The 24,546-nt window shown below is 43.6% G+C and overlaps 1 protein-coding gene across 5 annotated transcripts in view; it reads right to left on the bottom strand.

Annotated features, from left to right (window-relative positions):
• Slc1a2 (solute carrier family 1 member 2) overlaps positions 1–24,546 on the bottom strand; it is a 132,822-nt gene that overhangs the window by 14,907 nt on the left and 93,369 nt on the right. For all 5 annotated transcript variants that reach the window (XM_076570165.1, XM_016002204.3, XM_042275811.2 and 2 more), the window contains exons 7-9: positions 20,709–20,942; positions 15,194–15,388; positions 9,309–9,443 (exon numbers count right to left, since the gene is read on the bottom strand). In XM_076570165.1, coding sequence (XP_076426280.1) covers positions 9,309–9,443; positions 15,194–15,388; positions 20,709–20,942 — 564 coding nt within the window. The remainder of the gene's footprint in view (positions 1–9,308; positions 9,444–15,193; positions 15,389–20,708; positions 20,943–24,546) is intronic.

Below are 24,546 nucleotides of genomic sequence, written 5' to 3'. Positions count from 1 at the left end.
ATTTATCTAGCATGTGCAAGGCCTTGGGTTTTACCACAGCACCATAAGAAAAGTCATAGAATGCACTCCAGAGACAGCCTGGCTTGGAGTCAAATGTGATCTTTGTCCCTTACCTGATAGCAGCTCTGAGCATCTTAATATGTGTGGGCCTTCTCAAAACCAAAATAACAAGAAATGGCCAGCACATAGGGTTGTTAGGAAGATAAAACAATATAAACCAAATGCTTATCACAGTTTCAGACACTTGCTAAAAACTATATAAAAAAGTTATTTAAATGGATGATGAGGTATACATGATATCACTACATGTTTTACTCAGTCAGTTCAAATGTATTTTTGCCAGTTAATATGCAGCACATCCAAACGTTTATGCCTGGTTAAGCTACCGTCTCCCCCTGAAAGCATTAACTTTATTTTTATTCCAACTCCTATCACAGGCAGGGTGTGGCAGACAATGCCAATTATTGCCTTGAGTTGACAAAAAAGAGAAATAGCTCTAGATTTTAGTAACAAAGAGACTGCAGTTGACCCGCTGAGAGCAGTCTATAAGGACAGAGACTGGCTTTTGCAGTGGGAAGTGGGGACATTACGGACGGACGTATAAACCACCTTTTCCAAGAAGGTGGAGAAAGCAAAAGGAGGGTTGGTGACAGAGGCAGAGGACACGGAGAAGGATTTCTGGCTTGTTTTTATTTTAGAAGGGAACTACTTGAAGCTGATTAACATAAAACAAAGCCCATTGAGAAGGCAAGCCTAAAGGGATGGAGAACAGATGATGATCTCTGGTGATGAGTCTCGAATAGATTAGAGAGGATGGGATCCAAGGTGGAGATGACAGTCATATCTTTTGGTAGAGGGACTCAACTCTATCACTACTATGGAAGAAAGGTGAAATAGGGCAAATTTATGAAGATGGGTTTCTCGGGAAGCTGGCAGGAGTTAAAGGGTGTATGTCAGACAGCAAGATGCCAATTTAGATTAAGCCCCATCTTGCCAACTTCCTCTGCTGCTATGAATCTTGGGAAAATTCCCAGGATACCCAATCAGGAGATCAATCATGGCTATTCCATTTGTATGCTTTTTGCCCCTCCAATACCACAAAGCCAAGCAACTTCTAAACCACCAGGGAAATATCTTACTGACTCTAGGGAACTAAAACTCTGGCCCAAAGAAGGATGTGAGAATTTCTGGTTCATATGTGGAAAGTTTTCCCCAAGCAATTAACTTTCATTTTCTGTCATGGTCACTCTTGACCTCTCGGGAAAGTCTGTCTTTCATGTTGACCTCAGTAGTAGAGAAAGAAAGTGGGGAGAAAAGGAAGGAGGAAGGAGGAAAAGAAGGGAGGGGGAGGAAGAAGAGGGGAGGGGGAGAAAGAAAAGAGGGCAAAAAAATGGAAGATAGAAAACAAAAGGAATAGATTTGTTGATGCTGCCTCTGGGATTCTGTCTGCCAGGAGGACAGGAAAGCAAAGGAGATGGGAACAGAACCTTGCATTTAATGAATTCACTCTAAATAGCACAGCTCTTCTTCCTGGGCTGGCAGGAACCAAAAACAAGAGGGGGCGGAACAGTCCTTCACACCAATCACTGGGTCTGGCTCATTTGAAGAAAAATAATTGCCAAGGTACTCTGGCTCTTTTTTCTCTTGGTCCAAGTCCTCTGGCAGGGAGATGTGAGACTGTCTAAAGGTCTGAGTTCTCACAGAGAGTCCTGGATCACTCAGCTCTTCTGGGCCTTTGTGATGTGTTGAATCCTAAGAAATGATCATTGCTGTAGGTGTACAAGAACCAAAGGCTGGAGTGCCATAGAACTTCACCAAGTAGAAACAAAGCATAATGTGGGCTCTCAGAGGACAGGGTGCTGAGGGACTGTCTTGAGGGGCTCTGTGTGGCAGCAACGGGTCACATAGGGTTTCTGACATGGAGCAGGCTGGCATTAGAGGGCTGGAATCACCTGGGGCTCAGGAAGGAAGGACACTCACCTAACTGTTGGTTAAGATGTGATTGGATGTGATTGGATTCCATCCTACAGTGCATTCCTGCTCTAACAGGCCGGTCATCTAGCTTTTCCTGTACAGCTCTCTCATTTGTCAGTCAGAACAATACCCACCAGAGGGAAAGATAATAACTGCTGACATGCCATCCGAGAGGCTCTCCACAAAATCCTTTGCATATGAAAGGCACGAAATAAGTGCCATTCCATCAGCTGCTCGTGGTATTGCTACTATTACTCACGTGCTGAGTTCACTTCCTCTTTAATTCCCCCACCAGATGCATACTCCTCATTTTGCACCTAGCACACTGTTGGGATCTCTTGAGCACACCACATCTGGTTGTTGTTTTGAAACGTCTTTACTAGTGTGTAAGCTTTTTGAATACCAAGACCAAGTTTTATTGTTTCTATGGGGGAATTGGCTCCAGGACCTCCCACGGATACCCAAATCGACAGATGCCCAAGCCCCTTACACCAATGTCCTAACACTTGATTATAACCTACAGGCATCTCCCTACATACACTAAGCCACCTCTAGGTCACTCATAATGCCCAATACAGTAGGAACGCTACATAAGCATCTGTGCTGTTTTGGTTGGGGAAGACTCATAAAGCAAAAAAAAAATTCGTACATGATCAGTTCAGATGCAATTCTTTAAAAAGTGGTTTCTAGCTACACTGGAAGTCCGAGAACACAGAAACCAGAGAGAGCTGTAGGCATTCAGTGTGGCCTGGGGCAGGGTGGAAGAGATGGGAAGTGGGTAGGAGCAGGAGGAAGAACAGAATGGATTGTTCATTTGGATTAGAAGCAGATGAACTTAAGAGAAAGAAGGGATTGTTCGTTGTTTAGCAAAACATCTGGCAGGATTCGCCCAAAGAAAAGGGAGGATTCTGGCATCATCCAGGAGGAGGAGGGAGCCACAGAAATCCAAACTGCAAAGGGTGCACAAGGAGCTGGGGAAGACTCAGAGAAGAACGAGACGATTCAGCAAGACAGAATGGTTGAAAATGGCCATCAAGGCAGGGGCGATCACGAGAGGTGCGGGACACTAAAGAGTTGTTTTTCTTAAGGAAAGATTCTCAGTATGAAAGTTTTCTTTAGTGTTTAATGCTCACACAGGCTCCGCAGTTATGAGCCTGGACTGCTCATGCAAAGGACCTCGTTTGGTTCTCACAATTCCAGCTCCAGGAGTCCTGAAACCCTCTACGAGCCCAGCAAAACACACAGGCATATACACACACACACACACACACACACACACACACACACACACACACACACACACACATATATATATATATATATATATATATACATATATAAAGAAAAACAAAGCAAATGTCTTTTTAAAATTTAATTTCTATGTGTATATGTCATAACTGTGATCACAGGGGTCAGAGAACACTGAGATTCAGCTGTAGGTAGAAGAGACTTTCCGTTTTCTTTTTCTTATTCTCCTTAGCTTTTGCGACATATCGAAAAGAGTCTTGCTGTGCAGAGCTTTACATTCACCCAGCCCCTGGGTCTGTGACTACCTTGCCTTGAGTCAGAGACCCAATGGTTGGGAGGGGAGGCCTTGCTGGAACTTGGATCACATTCTACAGCAAAGCTGACATAGACAGAGAGAAGGCAAAACAGAAATGAGAAAAAATCTGTGTGCATGAAGAATGAGAGCCAAAGACTGACTTAAGCAGGAGTTTCTAGAATCCTTAAAGAGATGGTGGATGTAGGAGATGGTTTTCTTTTCCATCAGGAATGGAGTGGAAGTTAAGTAAGTTTTGTATGTAGTAGTAGCAGTAGCGTGTGTGTGTGTGTGTGTGTGTGTGTGTGTGTGTGTGTGTGTTTAAAACATACACACATGTCTTAAATAAGGATCAGAAAATGCATCTTCTCAGGCCGAGAATACCCAAGAAACATCCAAGCTGTCTGTATTTGAATGACAGTTTGGTCATTCAACATCCACCAAATAGGATAAATTACATCTCTCAGTTACCTCAACTACAGGGATCATATGCTATTAGATTACTTATAATTTGCTGTAACTTTTAAATGAACCACTGCTAAGTGATCAGAACAATGTCTAACACTTAATACACTGACAATGTAATTTCATTGAATGGATGCATAAGCTGTCAATGGTCACTCAACATAGAGTGCGCAGACACCCATAGTCAGGAAGATCCTGGCTGAGGAGAAACTCCCTCCCTACTCTAACTCATTTTTCCAGAAGTGAGATCCCTGGACCCCATCATCAGCACCACCTGAGAACTTGGTAGACATGTCAGTTCTTGGCCTCCATCCTGCACCTCTTGAATCCATATCAGACTGGTTGTAGACTTGGTTTGAGGACCAAAACTCTGCTCCCTCCAGAAAGGGGTACTAACATATGGAGTGTCCCATAGGGTGGGGACTATTTTAGGTATCCTTTTCAGATGTCTCAGTCACACCTACCCTTACTTAGCAAATCTGAGTCCAGAAAAGATCTCCCTAATAGAGTGTCATATGAGGAGTGGACCACACGTCCATGTTGGTATCACTGTACGTGGCTTTTCCATTCTGGCTCGCACTGGGCCCAGGAATTGACTTTGGTATTGGGTCTCAGCTTTTCCTACATCTTCCCTCCTTACCACCCTCCCATACTTTCTTATAAATATCTCAGTTTTGATACAAAAGGTTTCTTGGGGCCAGGAGACGGTTTAAGTATTAACTAGGCCTGCCTTTTTAATACCTCAAGACTTGGGCATTTTGAAATGCTCTAGAACCTTGGTTTTCACCATGACATTTACAGAGCAGCTAAGCTTGCCACAAGGCTTAGTGGGCTGTAATAAGGCTGGATTGGCTCCAGCAATTGGCAAACACCGTGACACGTTAAATGTCACTGGAGGCTCTGTTTGGTTTTAAATTGAAAAATTGCTAGCAGTATAAAAATCTTCCAGACTTCGCCTACAGAAGAAAACACTGACCACTGTCTCTTTCTTTCTGCTCTTCCTCCATCAACTACTTTTCTAAAGACCAGACAGCCTCCTCTTGCACCCCTATATCAACCCAGCCCCCAGCCCTACCTACACACCAGGGAGTAGCATCCAAAACCTTGGAGCTTAGCAAGTTTAGGCACTTGTTTCCAGAATGTTCTCTGGTAGGAAAGAATGTGGCATCAGTACTGATTGAAAACAGATCTAACCCAACTCTGATGCACATCTTCCCAAGATCCTCCACACTTCTTCCTTCTTTCCTTGACCACACGGCCTCAGCCCTTCTGAGATCAGAGCCTTAGAACTAAAAGGAAAAATTTTCCATTGATTCATTGGTGCTCTTCTTTCCCATTCCAGCTCTGGAGAGGTTTGTTTGTTTGTTTGTTTGTTTGTTGCATGATTTCATCAAGAAAATTAATCTAGACAGAGCATCATATTTGTTGGTGGTCAGCCAACTCCTTCCTGCTGGCACACTGCAGACATACAGTTAGGACACCATATCCTCCCACACAAGTGTGAGCATGTGGGCACTTGCATGGGGTGATCAGAGAGGATCCAGCCCTCCTATTCCATTTGTTAACATTTAGGTCAGACACAGGCAGGGTCTTGAATATTTCATGAAGTGACTCTCACCCAAGCCAGCTTGAGAGCAGGAGACTGCCAAGAACTCCAGGGCTCACAATGACAGACTTGCTGGGGCCAGAGAACTTGGGATTTTAGGAGTAGCTAAGGCTCCGATCCTACTTCATTGTCCTACTTCATTTGGTTACTAGTTTAACCATGGGAGCGGAAAAAAAAGAAAACAGGGCAAACAAAAGGTTCTTGGCTGTTAGTACATAGACTCAAGAATGTCTCTGTCCATTTGTAGTACTATAACAAAACACTTGAGACTGGGCAATTTATAAAGAACAGAAATTGATTTTACTTAGAGTTATTTAGGCTGGGAAGTCTTAGACTAAGGCACCAGAATATGGTGTGGCCAAGCTCCTGTGTCATCATATACGAGGTGGTCACAGGACAATGCAAGAGGAAGAAGGGACTGATGTCATCGTTGTACGGTGCCACCAGTGCCACTCTTCCTGGAGCAAGCAGTTCTCGAAGTCCCACCTCTTAATTCTGTCCAAATGAACGTGAAATTTCAATGTGAGTTTCTAATGGAGCAAACAAGGAGAGCCTCGGAGGAGAGCCTAGGAAGCCTATCTTCTTCAGCTTTTCCAACTCTGGACCTCTCTGCTCCCCTTCTCCACTGACTGACTTTGTGTTAACAACTGAGAAACAACCGAGAGTCATTTGCTCCTACTAGCTCTACTGTGCCTCAGCAAGACACTGACTCTTCTGATCAACAGTTTCCTCATCTAAGACATCCACCATAGAGCTCTTCAGGGGTGAAGGAAAACAGATGTAAAGATGCAGCAGTACCTGCGCAATATGTGTGTCTTCCCCTCATTCCTGATAACATGATGCATACTTGCCACTCAGAGACTCTGGTGTTCCACTGAGGGGGGATGCTCCACCAGTACAAATGTTTAAAAGGTGAACTTCTTCGTGTGTGCAGGTGTATATGTATGTTGGCGACATGCCAGAAATCAAACCCAGCTCTTAGCTCTTTCTCAATAGATACCATCTACTTGCCTCTCACTAACCTGGAACTCACTGATTTGGCTAAAATGTTCAGCTACAAACCTGCCTGTCTCTGCCTCCCGAGTGTTGGGGTTACAATTATGCATCAATCACTATGACCAGTTTATAAATTTTTAGTGTGTGTGTGTGTGTGTGTGTGTGTGTGTGTGTGTGTGCCACAACGATGCATATGTTGAAGACAGAGGGTCACTTTGTGAAACTGGTTCTCCCCTTCCACTTTACCTGAGTTCTAGGGATGGGACTTGGGTTGCCAGACTTGCACAGGAAGTACGTCTTTACTCACTGAATCATGCTGATGGCACTCACCTGCTGCTTTTATATGGATTTTGGAGATTGAACTCGGGTCCTCAGGCTTGCAAGGCAATTACTACGGGAGCCATGCCCTAGCTCTGAAAAGATGAATTCTAATGGTGGATTTCAGGCTTCATAGAGAAAAAAAAAGGGTCCAAGAAGAGATAAGGGGATGGAGCTGCAGCAGACAAGAGACTCCACAGCAGAAACTGAAGAGGCTCAAGAGGAAAAAGGTGGAAGAGAGCGAAAGCAACAAGCAGCACGGGGACACTGTGTGGGGTTAGGGTTGGCAGACTCCTCTGTCCTTCGTCCCCAAACACTGACAATGTCCTCCTTTCCCCATCTATGGTCACCTCACACCTCTGTCTCCTTTACTTTACTCCCTCCTGATTCTTCTTACCCTGCACCACCACTGACTCACAGCTGCCTCGCCTGAGTAGATGCCATAGCCTGTTGGTGCCAGCGCAGGGCACAGAAAAAAAAAGGAAGTGGTCGGAGAAGGACCCTCCGCCAGGATGTGAGAGGATGGCACGGACAGACATGGGGTCCTAGTCAAGCCATCTCTCCAAGGTGTCTCTGATATGAAAGAGCCAGCCAAACAATGCTGCGCCTTCCCAGCAGCCCCGTGAGACTGAACAGATTGTGTCCACGGAGCCTCTTCTTGCCCCAAACCAAATCCCTGCTGTCTGCACCAACACTGGGCGCAAATATGAAGAGACCAGGCTTCCTTCTAGCCTTCCCCTGTGACCTTCAGGTTTTGCATTTCTGGAAGAGTGTGAGTATGAAGGAGATACAAACCTAAGTCAGTAAAATGTAGCGTCTTCATCCTAAACACTGAAAAGGAAGTGCAGCCATTTTGGCTTTCCATCTCCGCCAGCACTTGTTAGAGTGTGCCTCTCGTGTTAATTGACGCACTGTAACAAGTGCTGGCAGAGATGGAAACTGTTACACTGTCCAGCACTCAATCACTTAACAGCAAGAGTGGGCATGATACATTGGTATGATTTTCAAAGAACAGCAGTGTCCTCAAGGCCCTTAGAGAGGCTCTATTCCAACCTCCCTGCTTAGGGATGATCTACCCAGGGTTGTCCACACTTATAAATGGACTATTAATCTTCCACACTAGTAAAACGTTCTTCCCTGGGAAATGCAGCAGCCAAACGCACATGGTCAGATTCAAGCCTCCCTACATGGCCTCCAAGGGTGCTGTCCATCTTACCTCACCTTCCATCACTTAAAAGTCTCCACATTGTTTGTAGCCCCCAGTGGCCTTTGCACAGACGGTTTTGATAGGGATGTCCTGTTTCTCCTCTGAGTAAGTATCTTGCGCTTCTTATCAGTTATGACTGCACATAGCTACCCCTGCCTTCGGAAACTTGAATCTGACTGTGAACAAGAATGTGAAGGGCTCCAGAGCGAGGCAAGCCTACGGTCAAATCTCTGTTCATTCCTGAGTCCAAGCCTCAGACGTCTGACCTACAGTATGGGAATGATCACAGCAAACTTTCAGGACTGTGATAGGCTATGACAGAGGCTGACAGGTAGCGTGTACCCAAACTCAGCAACCACTTCTGCCGTTTTCTCAGAGCCTCCCATTTTGCCCTTCCGTCTTAGACAGACACAGATAACTCTTTCCATCATTGTGCTTTTACCTGCATGCTACCATAAATTATGTTTATTCCTGTAATTTATATATGTTAAAAAGTACCGACTTATTTAAGCAAATAGTTCAACCAGTTGTGACAAATAGAAACACCTGTGAATATGGGACATTTCTCTCATTCCTCAAAGGGAACCACTGATCATTTGTTCACAGCTATGGCTTATAGTGTCTTCCCCTAGAGTTTCATGAAAACACAATTATACAGTGCACATTCTTTTGTATCTGACCCCACTCACTCAGTAGAGTGTTTTGAGATTCTTTGCATATATCGTTAGCTGAATCATTACTGCTACATTTTCTTTTTGATACAGGGTGTCACATAGCCCAGGCTAGCCCTAAACTCACTAATGTATCCAAGGATGATCTTGAATTCCTGATCATCCAGCTGCGCTTGCTCAGTGCTGGGATTGCAGCCAAGGACGGAGCTGCCTGGCTTATGCAGGGCTGGGAACGGAAGCTAGGCATACACTCTACCAACTGAGTTGTAGCCCAAGCTCCTTTCAATGCTATATTTTATCCTTGTATTATGAGCTATCTGATCCCTCCACTAGACTATGAGGTCCTCAAGTTGCTTTTTAACTCTTGGCTTCTCCTGAGTAGGCACAGCAACTTTTATAGGAGAGGGAGAGGAAGGACACACGGAATTACCAAGGGAGACTGGCTAATGTCTTATTGTAGTCTTGTCATCTGTCTACTCCTGGAAGGCAGCATTCACAGTCCCCAGAAGAACCCAGCCCACAGGCACTTACAGGAGCCAGTCCACTGCCACCAGCAGACTAATATCCTCTGTCGGCAGGCCCACCGCGGTTAGGATGAGGAGCATGGTAACCAGCCCGGCACTGGGAATACTGGCTGCACCAATGCTTGCCAGGGTGGCTGTGAGGCTGCAAGGACAGAGAAGCCCAGGTCATGGAAAGAGAAAGAGTCTTGGCAAACATCTTTTGCAATCTTAGAGATAAGAAAAAAAAAACTTCCAATTTTCCTACAGTCATTAAAAATCTCTTCCTTTCTTTCTCCTTGGAATAAAGAAATGTGAAATATTCTACTAATATCCAGGAACTGAGCTCAACAATAATGGAGGCTTATAAATTCATGGATTGTAGTCATATTCCCATAGTGATACCCAAATAGTCTAATGTACACAGTACTAAGGCAGTTGAAGTTCTAAAAATAGGCATGGAAATATTAAAGATGAAGAACTAAATCACCCTCACCCATCCTATGGGAAGACAGCTGCATTCATTTCTGTATATGCCTCCACGTGTCTGTGAGTGCCACAGACTTTGGACTATGTGGCAAGAGTCTAAGGAGATCATTGCCAACATTAACATGAGAACTGATGACAGAAAATGTCCAGAACCAACAGAGTGGACATCAGGGGAAGCAATAGACATATTCCAGGAGACATTCAGTTTCACTTGCCTGGACATTTCTCCCAAGGCTGGAAAACACATTATTCAGAAAGAGGGTGTCACGTAATGATAATGGAATCCTGGCACCATTTTGAACTGTCCCCAAAGTTCAAAGGTTAATCTTGAGTCCAAGTGTCCTGTCTACATACCAGAGGGTTCCTGAGGCTCACCAACTGGCAGTGACTTTGTGATCTTTGTACCTGTCATTTTATAGAATGGATCATTTCTTTTTTCTTCTTAATTGTGTGTGTGTGTGTGTGTGTGTGTGTGTGTGTATGCACATGTACATGTTAGCGTATATGTATAGAGGTCAGAGGACTTTCTTAGATGTCATCTTCAGGTACAGCATCCACTTCCTTTGAGGCAAGGTTTCTCATTGGCTTAGAACTCACCAGCTAGCCACTGTGTCCCAAGTATCTGCCTGTCTTCCACTCTCCAGTATTAGGATTAAACACACTTGCCACCATGCCTGGCATTTTTGTAGGGGTTTTGGCATCAAACTCGGGTCCCTGTGTTTGTCAAGCAAGCCATCTCCTCAGACCTAGAGCTGTCACTTCTAAATAGAATGTTGCTTCTTAAAATAGGGCTCCCCGGTGTGATTTTTGTGAGTGCTAAAAATACGGGGGCTGCTTGCTTTGTAGTGAAAACATTGGAATGTTTCTAGAGCAAATACTCAGGCACCAAATTCCAGGCTCTCAGAAAGTTTTAACAAAGTCAGACCATCAGTGTGACCCAGCCTAGAATCCCAAGTCCTGTAACTGAGAGGGCTCTGAGGAAAAGGAAAGCCTCTGGAGCTCCAGTGAGTTGGCATACTTGTTTCATTTTGTCACCCTTTTCAGGTATTATTACAGATGCCTGCCTAGGTGTGATCTACAGAACATGTCTGTGACCTTCCTTGTCAGACCAGCATGGAGCTGGTGTCGGGTTCTAGAGAACTCCATGACTGAATCCATTTAAGACAGCAGATAGTGTGCAGTAACTTTTTTTTTTGACTTAAACAATCTAGGTTCAAATCCTAGCTCTATCACTTATCAAGCACATGACTTTGGGCAACAGCATCTCTTTGTACCTTGACTTCCACATCCGTACAAAAGAGTAATGAGTGTGTCTCATTCATGAGGTAGTCAACAGTCAACTGGTAAGGACCAGTAAGTGCAAAGGCACTTAAGAGAGGTTGGGCATATTACAACCTCCTAGCCAAATAAACTGTCATACTTATCAAGAACTTAGTGACAAGGTGAACAGTTTAGGAGTGAAACTTCCCTAAAGCCCCAGACAGCTGGGACTCCTCAGACCTTCCCCAATAAGGACAGAACAGAAGGGAAGAGGGGATTCCCATGTTCCAGTCATCCTTAGCCTTGGCTGTTTGATTTACAGCATCGGTTGCTTTGGTAATGAGTCACTTTTACAATCACCATGGCCATTTCAATCTGACTAGTTTTTGGTTCTGTGAGGCAAAATCCTGTATGTACAAAATTCTTGTTGAGAGTCAAATCTTAACAGTAATTTTGCCCTTCTACAGACAGTGTTATCTAGAGAATTCTCAGCCTGCCCCTGGCCCCTTGACCTGTTCTGCTTTCTCTAGTATTCCACTCCTCTGGCTGGCTTCTCCAGAGTCAAGTTCCTGGAAGCTCTGCCAAGTTCGATGTACACAACATCAAAGCAGAACCTCACAACAACCATGCAAGGTACACAGACATGTTCTTTCACCAGAAGACAAGCAGGGACTGGAAGGGTGGGCAACTTAGGGTCACTCAGATTCAATGTGGTCTTCTGGGATTTGAACACTCCTCTGTTTGATTCTGCTACAAGCCGGCTCTTGATGACCCTGAGAGGTCTATGATTTAATAAGTATACAGAAAGTTCTTGGTCATTGCTCTCCTACATGAGGGAGAAGAGAAGAGGAGGGACTTAGACAAGGGCACATCATAAAGCTAGACTTGGCTATCCCTCACCACCACCACCACCCCCAAATACGTTGCAGGCAGAGAACTGCACATGAGCTATGTGGGAGCCTGTGGAGGCAGACCTTCAGATGTCTACAATTAAGGAGGATTTGGCTAAACGTGCCCAGAGGCCAAGATTTAAACATACATGGCCAACCTTATCCTTTGCTCGGTTAAATTTCCCAACAGTAGCATTGTTAACATAAAATAAGTCCCAAGTAGATAAAATTATGTAATGCCAGTAAAATCCCAATCACTTACTCACTGCTCTAATTTTAATAGCATAGGATGCTCTGGAGGGTAAGCCTGGTTGCTGTCAAGCCCAAGAATGAAAGACCATCATTGCTTGGTCAAAGGCTTCATTAAGGCAAGAAGCCCTTTCACCTAAGAGTTTTTAAGCATGGAACTTGGAAGTCTCCTGTGATATCTGTTAGGACAAGATTCATGTTTGATACTCTGATCTGAAATGAGCTTCCCATTGTGATTAATTTGTGGTACTCACTGTATATCAGCCACTTTTTCACTTACTAATATAGGACTACTGTTTTATCTTATTGAATGTCATTGCTAGTAACAATTTCAATAGCTCCCATCTATTGATATGTGATATGTGCCATGTGTGATGCTCCTCTCAACCACCCTGATTCTGTGATTGCTGCCTTCATGATATAGATGAGGAGATGGGAGGTTCCACTCTAGCATATACAACACAAGGTGTTTGTAAAGGTCAGATAAATCAACACACACAGGCAGCCTAATAGTATCTATCCAATTAGAGCAGAGGCAGTGTGACCCATATTTAGGTGGCCTGGGTTCAAATCCTACTTCAGCACTTATAGATATGATCTTGGACAAGTTTTCTTTCTTTTTTTTTTCTCCATGCTTTATTCTCACCAGCTGATATATTCAGACCCCATTACCCAGTTTTTAAAGCCACTTCAAAGGCCACAAATTAAGATCTTTAGTAAACAGAAGAATATATCCAAATTTGGGAACTTGAATTTTAGCCATCCTCTGGACAGGTAGAGTCTTTGAGCCTCAGGTTCCTCATCTGCCAGATGAAATGGCTACACAAGGCATTGTTTATATTTCCAAATCAAATGTTAAACCTAGTAAGGTTTTCTTTTCTTTGTTTTCTTACTTAGTTATTCAGCCAAGCTTTGATGTGTATGGAATGTTCATTAAAATCTTCTGGAATTACTCTAAGGAAATGGAAGGAACTGGTAACCCAACAAAAATAACTCTGAGCTGCCTAAAAGGCTCCCAGATAGACAAATGAGGCACAGCTCTGAGGTGGTAGTTCTTCTGGGGTGTCAACTCATAAAACACTGAGAATTTCAATTTCCAGTGCCTGAGTATGACCTTTCAATAACTTCAACACATGGAGAAATCAGACATAAATGCCCCCCCCTTCTCATCTCTTATGACTGGCACTTAAAGTAATCCTAAGACACCAAAGGCCTCCTAGAGAATGAGCTGAAGGCCAAACAGACACCAGCTGTCACCAGAATTTCTAAAGTAGAGAAGGACCTTATTGACAAAAGTTAGAAGGGAGGAAAGGCCACTGTATGAATCAGGACGTAAAGGGTATGGCCTCTTCCCCGTGTGCAATAGAGACAAGACCAAAACTAGTCTTCCAACACCTTCCTTTGAGTTCAGTCCAGAAAGGAAAGGGATAGAGATGGAAAGAGTTGCCTAAGGGGTCAACATGTGACTCCTGCCTACAGCATCCACACCCTGAAAGTTAGGTTTCATATAAACACCCTTAGCCTCATATTACTGTTCCAGTGAAATGGGGACAAAAGCCATCCTTCCTTTTCAGATTGCTGGGAATGTCTGAGGTGAGATATGAAGAATGCCACCCCGGGGGCACCACAAGACTGGAGTTGTTCTCATTGCAGAAGCTGAAAGTTATTTCCACGTCAATCTAATCTTTCCACAGAATGAATCAGTGGGGCTGTGGTTGTTACACTTCTTTGGATTCTCTTTTGCCTGCAAATACATTGATTACACAGAATGCCATCCACCTGTTGCTTGTATTTACCAATCTCATAGAATCTGAGACAGAAAGGGAATGTAATTCACAACATCCCAAAGTAATAACTTTAACCGTCTTAAGGGGACAAGCAGTGGTGGCCAGGCCAGGTATGGGTGGTGAGGAACAGGGGCCAGCAGTAAATGGAAAACACCTGTCTTCAAAGACACTAATGTTCTAATTAGTTTACAGCACATTGCAAAGCAAATAGCAAGGCCTGGAGTTGGCTTCAGCCCACCAACTGCCGATTCACAGTCCCCAATTCTGAATACCTTCCTCATTTGTAGATGAGGACATCAAGCCACTGTGAGTGGGAGTGGGATGTAAGTGGAACCAGGAGGTCGTTCATTGGCTTTTTGTTGTGTTTTCTACTTTAACTAAAGCCAGAAACTGTCTTCTAACTTAACAGAAGCTCCCAGTTGGAGTCGAAGTGATTTCATGGTAATAGTGTCAGCACACTGAACAGTTTGAAGAATGACACTGTCAATGACTCTACCTACAAACAGGATCTGAGTTTATGGAGGAGCAGTGCATTTTAGATGACCTCTCAGGACAATGTTCTCAGTGTTAAAACAATAGTATAAATACAGGTCAAAGCATTGGTGAAAGCACACTGTGTGGTATTTATTTACAGTAAAATGTTCTATGTCACACTGAGGAATCTACCATCATGCCTTGGAACACTGAAAAGAGCATATTTTAAATATTAATTTTGCATGCTTATGTGTACAAATGGTATATACCTGGAGATCAGAGGACAACCTAAAAGAATTGGTTGTCTCTTCCCATTATGTGGGGCCTGAGGATGGATGTCAGGTGGCAAGTGCCTTTATCCACTGAGCTGGATCACCTACCCAGAAGGGAACATATTTTAATGACAGAATAATTGGACCCAGAAGTAGTAAATGTCACCCGAGTCATAGCCGTGCCAGCTCATGACTAGCGGTATAGGCTTGGACAAGCCACTATACTTCCAGGCCTGGTTTTCCTTGTGTGTGTTGAATGAGCATACAAATAATGGGTCAATCAGGTCTGGACTCTGATGTGAGTGCGCATGTGTAATATGCCACTAGCCTCTTCCCTTCCTGTCACGATCTTTTCCCTTTGAAGTTTGCCAGTAATTCCTTCGCTGTGTCTCACTAGAGCTGAAACTCCAGCCGCTTCCACCGAGTGAAGTTAGTGTGGAGGGAGAACGAGGAGGACGGATGTTTCTCTGTTTCTCCTGCACGCGCTTTGCTCACCTTACAGTCACAATCTGCCCTCCATCCAGGATGACACCATTCATTTGGGCTATGAAGATGGCGGCCACGGCTTCGTAAAGGGCTGTACCGTCCATGTTAATGGTTGCTCCAACCGGAAGGACGAACCTGGTCACACGTTTATCAATCCCTAGATTGTCTTCCAAGCAACGGAAGGTGACAGGCAAAGTTCCAGCACTGGGGGCAGTGGAGAGAGAGAGAGAGAGAGAGAGAGAGAGAGAGAGAGAGAGAGAGAGAGAGAGAGAGAGAGAGAGAGAGAGAGACTCTGCTTTAGAGGCAGGACAAAGCACAAACCAGAATGACATTGCAAATTTTTGTTCTTTTTCTAGTCAGTGTGACATGCAAAAATAGTAACTAGAAACATTTTTTAAAAATGAGTTGGGAGTTTAAATTCAATCTTACTAAGCTGCTGATAGGCAACAAAATATTTAGTTGGTCCTGGTTTCTCAGAGCTACTCAGTGCCTGCCAAGTCCTCTATCCCTCAGTCCCTGTTTCCATCTTAGGATAAATCTTGAAGCACATCTGATTGTGCATATGAATTGGGCTGCAAAAGAATTATGTCAGAAAGCAATCAGCTGTCAACAGCAAAAAAGAATGAGGAATTTTTGAATGACCCAAAATTTCATGCCAGAAATGCTGTTCCAACAAAATGACTGCCTGGACAGCATGGAGCCCCTGGGAACTGTCGTGAGTTGGGCTTACTAATTTGGAGAATGCTGGACAAACAAGTTGTGCACCCTTCATCACGAACCCAAACTTTGAACAATCCACTGGGGAACTTGACATGCAGTCAACTCCCAGAGACATGGCCACCAGCCACTTCCCAGTCTCCACAATGACAGGGCAGGAAATCATGGGATCTATCGCTAAAGGCGGTGAGGAGTGACTTCACTTTCAATCCTCCTAGGCATGGGCTGGTGATCCAATCACATGACCCACCCTTAGAGGCTACAATATTTGGCATGCTTCAACATCTTCTAAAATAGAACACCTAAGGGAACAAGATTCGTCAAGGCCAGAATATTACATCCTTTTAGACAGTAGTGCGAAGGAGATTGGGTGGACTTGTTCAGAGTTTAAATAATGTTGAAATCAAGCAAAAGAGCCAAACAGCATGGGATTGTTTTGTGGTTTGTCTTGCTTAGATTACTTTTGTCCTGTTTAAGTGAATTGGAAAATTTCCAGTGCAGGCAGCATTTGGAGGTACTTTCAAGCCTTAGTCATAGTTACCCCTTCATACTAGTTACAACTGAGTCTTCAGCGAGACCAGACAAGTTCACAAAGGTCTCAGTTTCTCAGTGGGAGAAAAGGTCAGCTTAGGGATGTGCTGATTCCAGGACCTACTCCGGACCATTAAATCTGAAAGCTATGTATAAAATAAGAGACACTCAAGTCCACAGCTTAAGCTGATCCAGGAGTCATCTTACCAGACAGAACATCCTTTATGATTACAGGTCAGGGCTCTGTAATGTTTCCTGTTGGTCTTAGGGTAAGGAGAAGTCAGTTAATTGGGCCAGGGCTGTATGCATCTCATTTACAAAAGCCTTATAAGCCCAAGTAAGAAGTGAAGCTTTGTTCTCATTTGCATGCAGGAAATACCATGTTCCGGGCTTGCCGCCTCAGCTGTTTTAATTAGAAGTTGGTGTCCTCTTATTCCTCTTACCCCTTCTCCCCATTTCCTGGGACTGTTTCAGGGGGTTTCCTAGATACTATAACTGATCCAAAACTCATGTTACTTGTTATATCTATTGTTTTCCAAAATGTCATCAAAAGGTCTTCAGACAGAGAGACTGGGGGAATGGTTTGTGAAGCATGAAAACAGTCCCTATTCTTCTACTGAGCAGGTTTTATATTTACGTCCTCCAAATCCACATACAGTCAACTAATCCAAACTAGGATTTGAGAATTTAGTGACTTCCTTGCTGACAGACTGACACTCTACCATTGCCTTTTAGCTCCCATCTGAGAGGCCCTAGGATGTTGCTAACAATAATGTCCAATACTTGAGATTCTTCCTCTGATGAATGGCATGCACTGAAACCAGAGATCTGGGACACATTCCTCTCTGACACCAGCCTTGGTAGCCATCAAGAAGAGTCAGTTGGCCATCCTCAGTGTTGATATGGTTGTTATGGTGGCCCTGTTTCGGGTGGTTTCAAACCTTTGAGATATAAGGCTTAAGTGAATAGAGGCCAGTTGGATGGGCTTTGAGGTTTTTAGCCTTGGCTCTGTTTCTGGTCCCATCTCTGCTTTCTGATTGGCACCACGAGAAGCCAACACTATGAGCTCCCGCTGCCTGATCAGACCTGCTACAGTTTCCATCTCTTCCCCACCACAAGGGACTGTGTCCCGTTGGACCCTGAGCCGACAGAAACCTTCCTGCCTTAGGCTGTCTCTGGCAGGTGCTTTGCTGCAGTGCTGTGAAAAGTGACTAGCCAGGTCCTCCGTCAACACAATAAGGCAGAGCAGTACTTAGTGGGTTGGTCCTGGGCGCTGGATTTTTTCCCCCTTCTGCCCATTATGGCAAAGAAACCATGACTCAATTCTTGGAATGTGGGTCTTGCCCATTGCCTTTTAAAAGAAGGGGAAACTCCACATCCAGGCAAAATTTTAAGTGAAGATTAAAACCACATTTTTCACCCTATAGTACAGAGTAAGGGGGCGGGGACTGGGTCTAACATTTGAGGCTTTATTGAGATAACTCAAGCATTTGAGTTTGATTTAAATGCCAGGATATACCACCCATATCTCTTTAAGATTTGTCTTGTCTTTTAGAATTATAAGGATAATGGTCTGACTATTAAAAAGGAAAATATTTTTTTAAAATAATTTAAAGACAAATTCACAAGAACATTAGAAAAATGTAATGTATTATGCTATAATTGTGCATAGAAAAAATACTTTAGCAAAACTGAATTTATAAATAAAAAAGGAGTATTTACAGCTTTGAATGTATACAAATTAAAAATTCCAGTGTCAAACATCATTATTTATTTTCAAGACAGATGTCTAGTAGGGAGGCTTCTTATCTGTAGCATGTGATGTAAGAGTTAATAATTCATATGCATAAAATGAGCTTGAAAACCATCCAGGAAAGGATGAATATCCACAAAGAAAAATGAGCTGGCTCACACATGACTCAAGAGGCAAGGAATGGGGAGGAAAAGGCAATAAGGAATAAAAAAGATGTTTTCCCTCATCTGTAATCAAATACATGCACATTTGCTGAGTGGTTTTCCCACCAATAAGATTGGAATGCATCAAAGCAACACAGAATCCCCAGCTCTGGTGAGTGGGTGGGGAAAGAGACTCCCTCAAACACAGTTGGTGGGAACATTAAATTCTGGACTTTCTGAAATGCTAACTGGTGATGCATTTCAAAAACTACCAGTGTGTACTCCTTGACTCAGCAAGTCCAGGTCTAGAATGTATCCTGAGGGGATCATCAGAGAGTCTGGCAGAGATGATTGTCAGCGCTCTGTTTAATGGGCATGCTTTAGATTTACACCTCTGCACATGTGCAACAGAGTACTGTATACTATTAGTATTTCATTTTATTTTAAGTGTTTGAGTGCTTTGTCGACATGTATGTATGTGCATGCCTGGTACCTAGGGAAGCAAAAGAGGGTATTGTAACCAGAGTTAAAGGTGGCTGTGAGCTGCCATGTGGGTGCTAGGAACCAAAGCCAGGTCCTTTGTAAGAGCAGCAAGCACTCTTAATTGCTAGACCATCTCTCCAGCCTTTCATATCCTGTGTGCTATAATGAAGTTCACAAAAATAGTGGCGAAGATCTCTATTAATAGATAAGATTTTCATGATCTCTTGATCCATGAAAAAAATAGAAGTTTCTAGAGTAGCATATATGCATAGTTTTTTTTTTTTAAACTACAGGATTATCACATATTGTCATTAGCTGAAGAAATTCTTAGTCTGGTGAAGTTCATTGTCTTCTTCAAAATTTTATCCTTTGTCTGAACTTTGTCGCTATTGAGGCATACCATATTTATGATCAAATAACAAGTATAAAAGTAAATAAGTTTGGCTTTTTTGAGGGGGAAACAGCTACGTTTTCTCTGAAGAGAAGCGTTTTCACAGAGAATTAAAGCATAAGGAAGTTACAGGGAAAGTTTGAAGTGTTGCCCTTCATCTCAGGAAACAGAATGCCAAATCTGGCCCCCAGTATTGTACATGGTTCAGTCCTTTCTGAAAGCTCCTATTCTATTCCTATTGAATTCCCACTGGCTTGCAATATGCAAATATAATTTGGCTTCCCATGAGCTGTTGGGTTTCTTGAGGTGACTTTGCCTAAACAGGGGCCTTGGAGCCTCCAGCCATGCTATGCCACTGAGTGGGCACCTCCCTAGCAGGACATGGTGGTCACAGGCTCAGCAGCTGGACCTGGTGGCCTTTCAATGTGGGTTTTGGCATCTGCTGGACTCTTGAGTTGTCTGTTTCTTGATCTCGGGCTCAATTTTGTGACGCAAAGACAGATATCAGAAGTAAAACATCGATTTCAGTCTGAAAGAGTAAAACTCTTCAGTCTTTGAAATTCTACAGTTCTAGTTTTTTTTTTTTTTTTACTTGTTTTTGTTTGTGTTTTGGCTAACTTCTGTCCAAGATTATATTCAAAAACTAATTTTTTGTTGCCTATATTTGAGGTCCTTTTTGATTTCCTAGGCAATGAAAATAGATAATGAAGCAGGAGCTGCCTTCCTATTAAAGTTATACCATTTAAGCTGGACTTGAGGAGGGAAAGTTAGGGAATAATTGTATACTAAGAGGTTTATACTAAAGTCAGAGAATTAGCTGGTTTCTACTTGTTGGGGAAAACAAATCACCATTTACCCTGTGAGAGTTGTTTCTCCTGGTGCTGGCAAGACAGGGTAGCAGTTTGCAGAGGACCTGGGTTCAGTTCTCAGCAAACAACTGCTCAAAATTCTCTCTGCTGGCTTTTGAGGGCACCAGACATGTATGGGAAGCCCATACATATATGCAGTCACTCACACATATACATAATAAAAAATGGACACACCTTTTCCAAAATAAGTTGATTTTCCCACTCTTGAAAAATTATTGGGGAAAACCTCAGTAGAGTTTTTTTAAATAGTAAATAGTAATTTTCCAAATTACAGGTGGTATGTTAAGTGAACGACATCATGCTACAATCTCTGAATGATATTGAAGGCTACATTACATTAGTGCTTCAAGTAACACGTTAGGCAGTTAGGCATGCAAGCTTACACCATGCAACCACCTAACATTTAATATGAGGTTATGGTTCTAGTCCAGCTGCTGACCAGTCACAAGGGTAACCAAAAAGGAGCTTCAGCATTGCCCAGGACAAGCCAAAAGTTCAAAGTGTTTACCTTCTAGAAATATTTTCATATGATATGAAAGGTGTTCTTACTGAATTCAGGGAAGATTTGGGGAAACAGGAAGTGTCAAATAGAACAAAAGAACCAACATGGAGAAAGGTGGCTTCTCCTGCCCTCTACCTGGAAGCTGTTCCCAAGGCAGTGATCCAGGCTTGGAAAATACCAGCAAAAAAGGAGAACGGGTTTTTTCTGGTCACTACAAAGTAAATCAAGGGGAGAAAGATGCCCCCGTGGATGATGAGGCCCACGATCACCGTGATCATGTACATCCCCAGTTGCCTAGCAACCACTTCTAAGTCCTTGATGGCAATGATCTTCCCACAGATCAGGCAGGCGATACCCAGCGGGGAGTACCTGAAAAACACAAAAGAAAACAATAACATGGAAGAGATCATTAAGCAAGCAATTCAGGACCTAAATCCCACCTGGGAACTGCACCTGGAGGAAAACCCTTCCTCGTTTTATTTATTTATTTGTTCTTGTACACACACACACACACACACACACACACACACACACACACACACACACACACACACAGAGTGTTTTGCTGAGAATGAGCACAATATTCAGTTGAATTGACCGGCTTAACTGTTTTATGGATGTAGTGACGCATGTTCTGATGATTTAAGTTCAAAGGCAAACTTTATTGCTAAGGTGAGTTTTAGGAATAAAGGGGGCATGCCTTGTCATCTTTTAATGAGATAAGTTAACACTGAGTTAAAGGCTGAGAGAGATGAATTTTGACTCTGGAATCTTGTTTGATGCCCTTGTTCTTCAATTCCTTTCTAGAATTTGGGGTCTAACTGAGGGACTTTCTGGAAATAAATTGGGATTTGTAAATGTCCATTTAAAAAAAAACTTGGATGTTAGGAATTATATTTAAAATGATGAAGAGAGCAGGAAAAAGACAGGGAAGGAATAAGAGAGAGGGGGCTGCCAGAATAAAAGCACCTGAGCCAAGGGGTGCATTTAGGGAGATGTGGTTGGGCGACTTTGAAGCCTGGAAGGGTTTCTCCCCACATGATAGCAATAGCGCTGGCTTGGTTCATTGTGTTTCAAGCACTACAGCAGGACCTGTGCACTCAGAGCCTCACTTCACCTCACCACAGCCCTAAAAGCTGCCCGTCAGTATTAGCACTCCATAATTAAGGAAACCCTCCTTTGGGAAAGTTCAATCATGATTCCAAACCCACAAAGCCAGAAGGAGAACCATCCTCACTTTGTGAAAGCCCAGAAGTGGGGGTTTTTCTTACCAAGCCAAACAGTTTCCTTTTAGTGCACCGTCCCAGCTCCTTGTAGGTAAGCATACAACCACCATATACCAGTCTAGCCCACATTGACATTTGTATGCTGTCATTATCTTATAGAGGACTTGGAAACTGTTCTGTTCCTATTCATGGAAAAATGCTCTCATCTTGACTTAGTTTTTGATTGTCTGGGACCATTCTTTACTATAATTATTATAATAATATTTAGTAGTAATATTTAATAGAGGTGTTACTGGGCATGAATTTGTTCATACTCTGACAGGGTCTGACTAAAATAAGATATTTGTAGGACGATTTATACCTCATTAACAATTATAGACATATTTTTGAGAAAAAGAAGAAAATAAAATCCCCAGATAGGGATTCCAACAGCAGGGGTCGGGAAAGAAAAGACCACTAAGCAGACTCTCTCTTCCTTCCTTCCTTCCTTCCTTCCTTCCTTCCTTCCTTCCTTCCTTCCTTCCTTCCTTCCTTCCTTCCTTCCTCCCTTCCCTCCTTCTGGAAATTAGGCCTACCCCTGGTCCTTTCCTAAGCTAAAGAAAGGCTGTGTAGAGCAGATGAGAGTCCTTAAATGCAGAAAACATGGACTTTGTCCAGCCTTTCACTGACTACAGGACCTCACTGGGTGACATGGTCTCATTTTTCCGATGGGGCATCAGGGTTAGAGGGGCTGACTCCAGCATCACCAGGTAGCTGGGAAGCTCAAGCTTGAATGTGTATTGTCTACACTGCTGAAGTGTCGTCCCAGACCCTTCTCAATTTGATTCCTTACTCTTGGAAAAACTTCACGACATCTTCTGTTTGTACAAACCTAGGCACCAAGGCCTCTCCTCATCCATGCATTTTTTATCCAAGTCTGAGCTAATGAGGCTTTCTAACGCCTCTCACAGGCTACCCACACAGCAGATGGTCATGCGAGCAAACCTTGTTGAGAAAGAGCCACTTTGTGTGGCATTAGTGTGGCTCTGCTCTTCCCTGTGCAGCTTCCAGCCTGATCCTCACTTGCTTTCCCCTGGGGTACAGGCTGGCCATGGCTGAGGACAGCTCTCTAAGCATTAACAGGAGGGTGAAGCAAACCTTCTGTCATGTCTTTTAACCCTCATGTTTCTTCCCATTTGATATTCTTCTAGTGTGCCCATAATCACAACACCTCATAAATCAGCTATGGAGTCCCAGGGGCCAGCACTTTGTCACTGAGACTGTAAATAACTGGAAAAAAAAAAATGCCTTCCTATTAAGCCCTGAAGGGTTTATCTTCATAAACCAAGAGGTCAATTCTTTTCCAAACACCAATCACCCTTTAAAGCTGTCCAGAGAAACACAGATATGAGCTATTTAGGATGCTATTCAATTTTCTTTCATCCCCCTCCTCCTTTCCTCAGGTCAAGTAATTTGTAGACGGAGGAAACATGTTTGCAAGGCACTTTGCCAAGGAAGATCAGCTACAAAGTTCCCCAGGGGCAGTACATTTGAGCCAGTCAGATGGAGGAGAGAGAGGCAAGGCTTACCTTGGGAGCACCCATCAGGTGGGGTTTGGGCAGTGGGGGTACGCACCAGCTCCCATTGTAGATAGAGAATATTAACCAAATGCCATAAGGTGAGCCATAAGAGTTGGGGAATGTGGGGTATGGATTAGCCCCTGCTACTCCAAACACTTGCCCACCCCTAACTGGATAAGTATTAATGGGATATAAAAGAACCTTTGCCCTTGGACTTAGGGCCGTTACTTCCCCACACCTGGCTTGAATTGTTTTCTTGGGTTTCCATATCAATGAAAGAGCTCATTGGAGATGAGATTCCATGGAAAAGAAAGGGGGAAGTGCCCAAAGTCCAATGCTACCACTCAAAACTCCTGAGTTGAAACAAACGAGACCATAATTAAGTGCAATCAGAGGCTTAAGGCTCCACCCAACAGTTCTGAAGTCAAGTGACGCTCAGTAATTATCGGGTCCATTTCCAATCCAGCACACAGCCACTGGGACAGAAGTAGGGGACGTTTCCATGCGGCCCATAGGGGGGTCATATTCTCAGCTCTGGATCCTGTTTACAAGCTCACTATCCCGACAAGCTTCCTGTCACAAATCAATGAAATCCAACCCATCAGTGGCCCACGGAGCCCCGGAGGCTCTGACCCCCGCCTGCCTGTCCACCTTCACTCTTTCCACCATTTTAACCATTCTCATGCCAGTGGCTGCAGATCTTTGTCCTGATCCTCAAAAGCCTTCCCCTCCCTGCTTCCTCTCCTCAGAGTCCTCCTTTCAGCCTTCACTGACAGGCCTGTTCCATGCCTCGCTCCCACACAGCTCATCCTGGCCACTCGGGCCTGCTTCCTTCACTCTTCCCCACAGCCCGCTTTTGTTGTCTGTACCACCAACTGAATTCCTGTTTGTTTCACCTCATCTGTCTTCCCTTCCTTTCTTTCACGAGAATGTGAGGCCCATGAAGGCCGGAACCATTAAATCTGTCATGTCACCATTATATCACATCCTTGTCGGTTTAGAAAGGATTACTTATTGAAAGAACAAATGGATTGAAAAAAAAAGTTTGCTTTACCAAACTTTAGTTAGATCCCGCCATCTTTAGACTCTATTTGTCTCCTTCCTTTAAAACACTGTTTCAACAAAGAACCCCACCGAGTCCGTTTAGCAAGCATCCCCATCCTCAATGGTGTGTGGCTCTCCATCTCT

This window comes from Peromyscus maniculatus, chromosome 4 (genome assembly GCF_049852395.1).
Source record: "Peromyscus maniculatus bairdii isolate BWxNUB_F1_BW_parent chromosome 4, HU_Pman_BW_mat_3.1, whole genome shotgun sequence".
NCBI lineage: Eukaryota > Metazoa > Chordata > Mammalia > Rodentia > Cricetidae > Peromyscus > Peromyscus maniculatus.
Note: the sequence above shows the minus strand (reverse complement) of the source record. Positions and strands in the feature narration are given on the sequence as shown.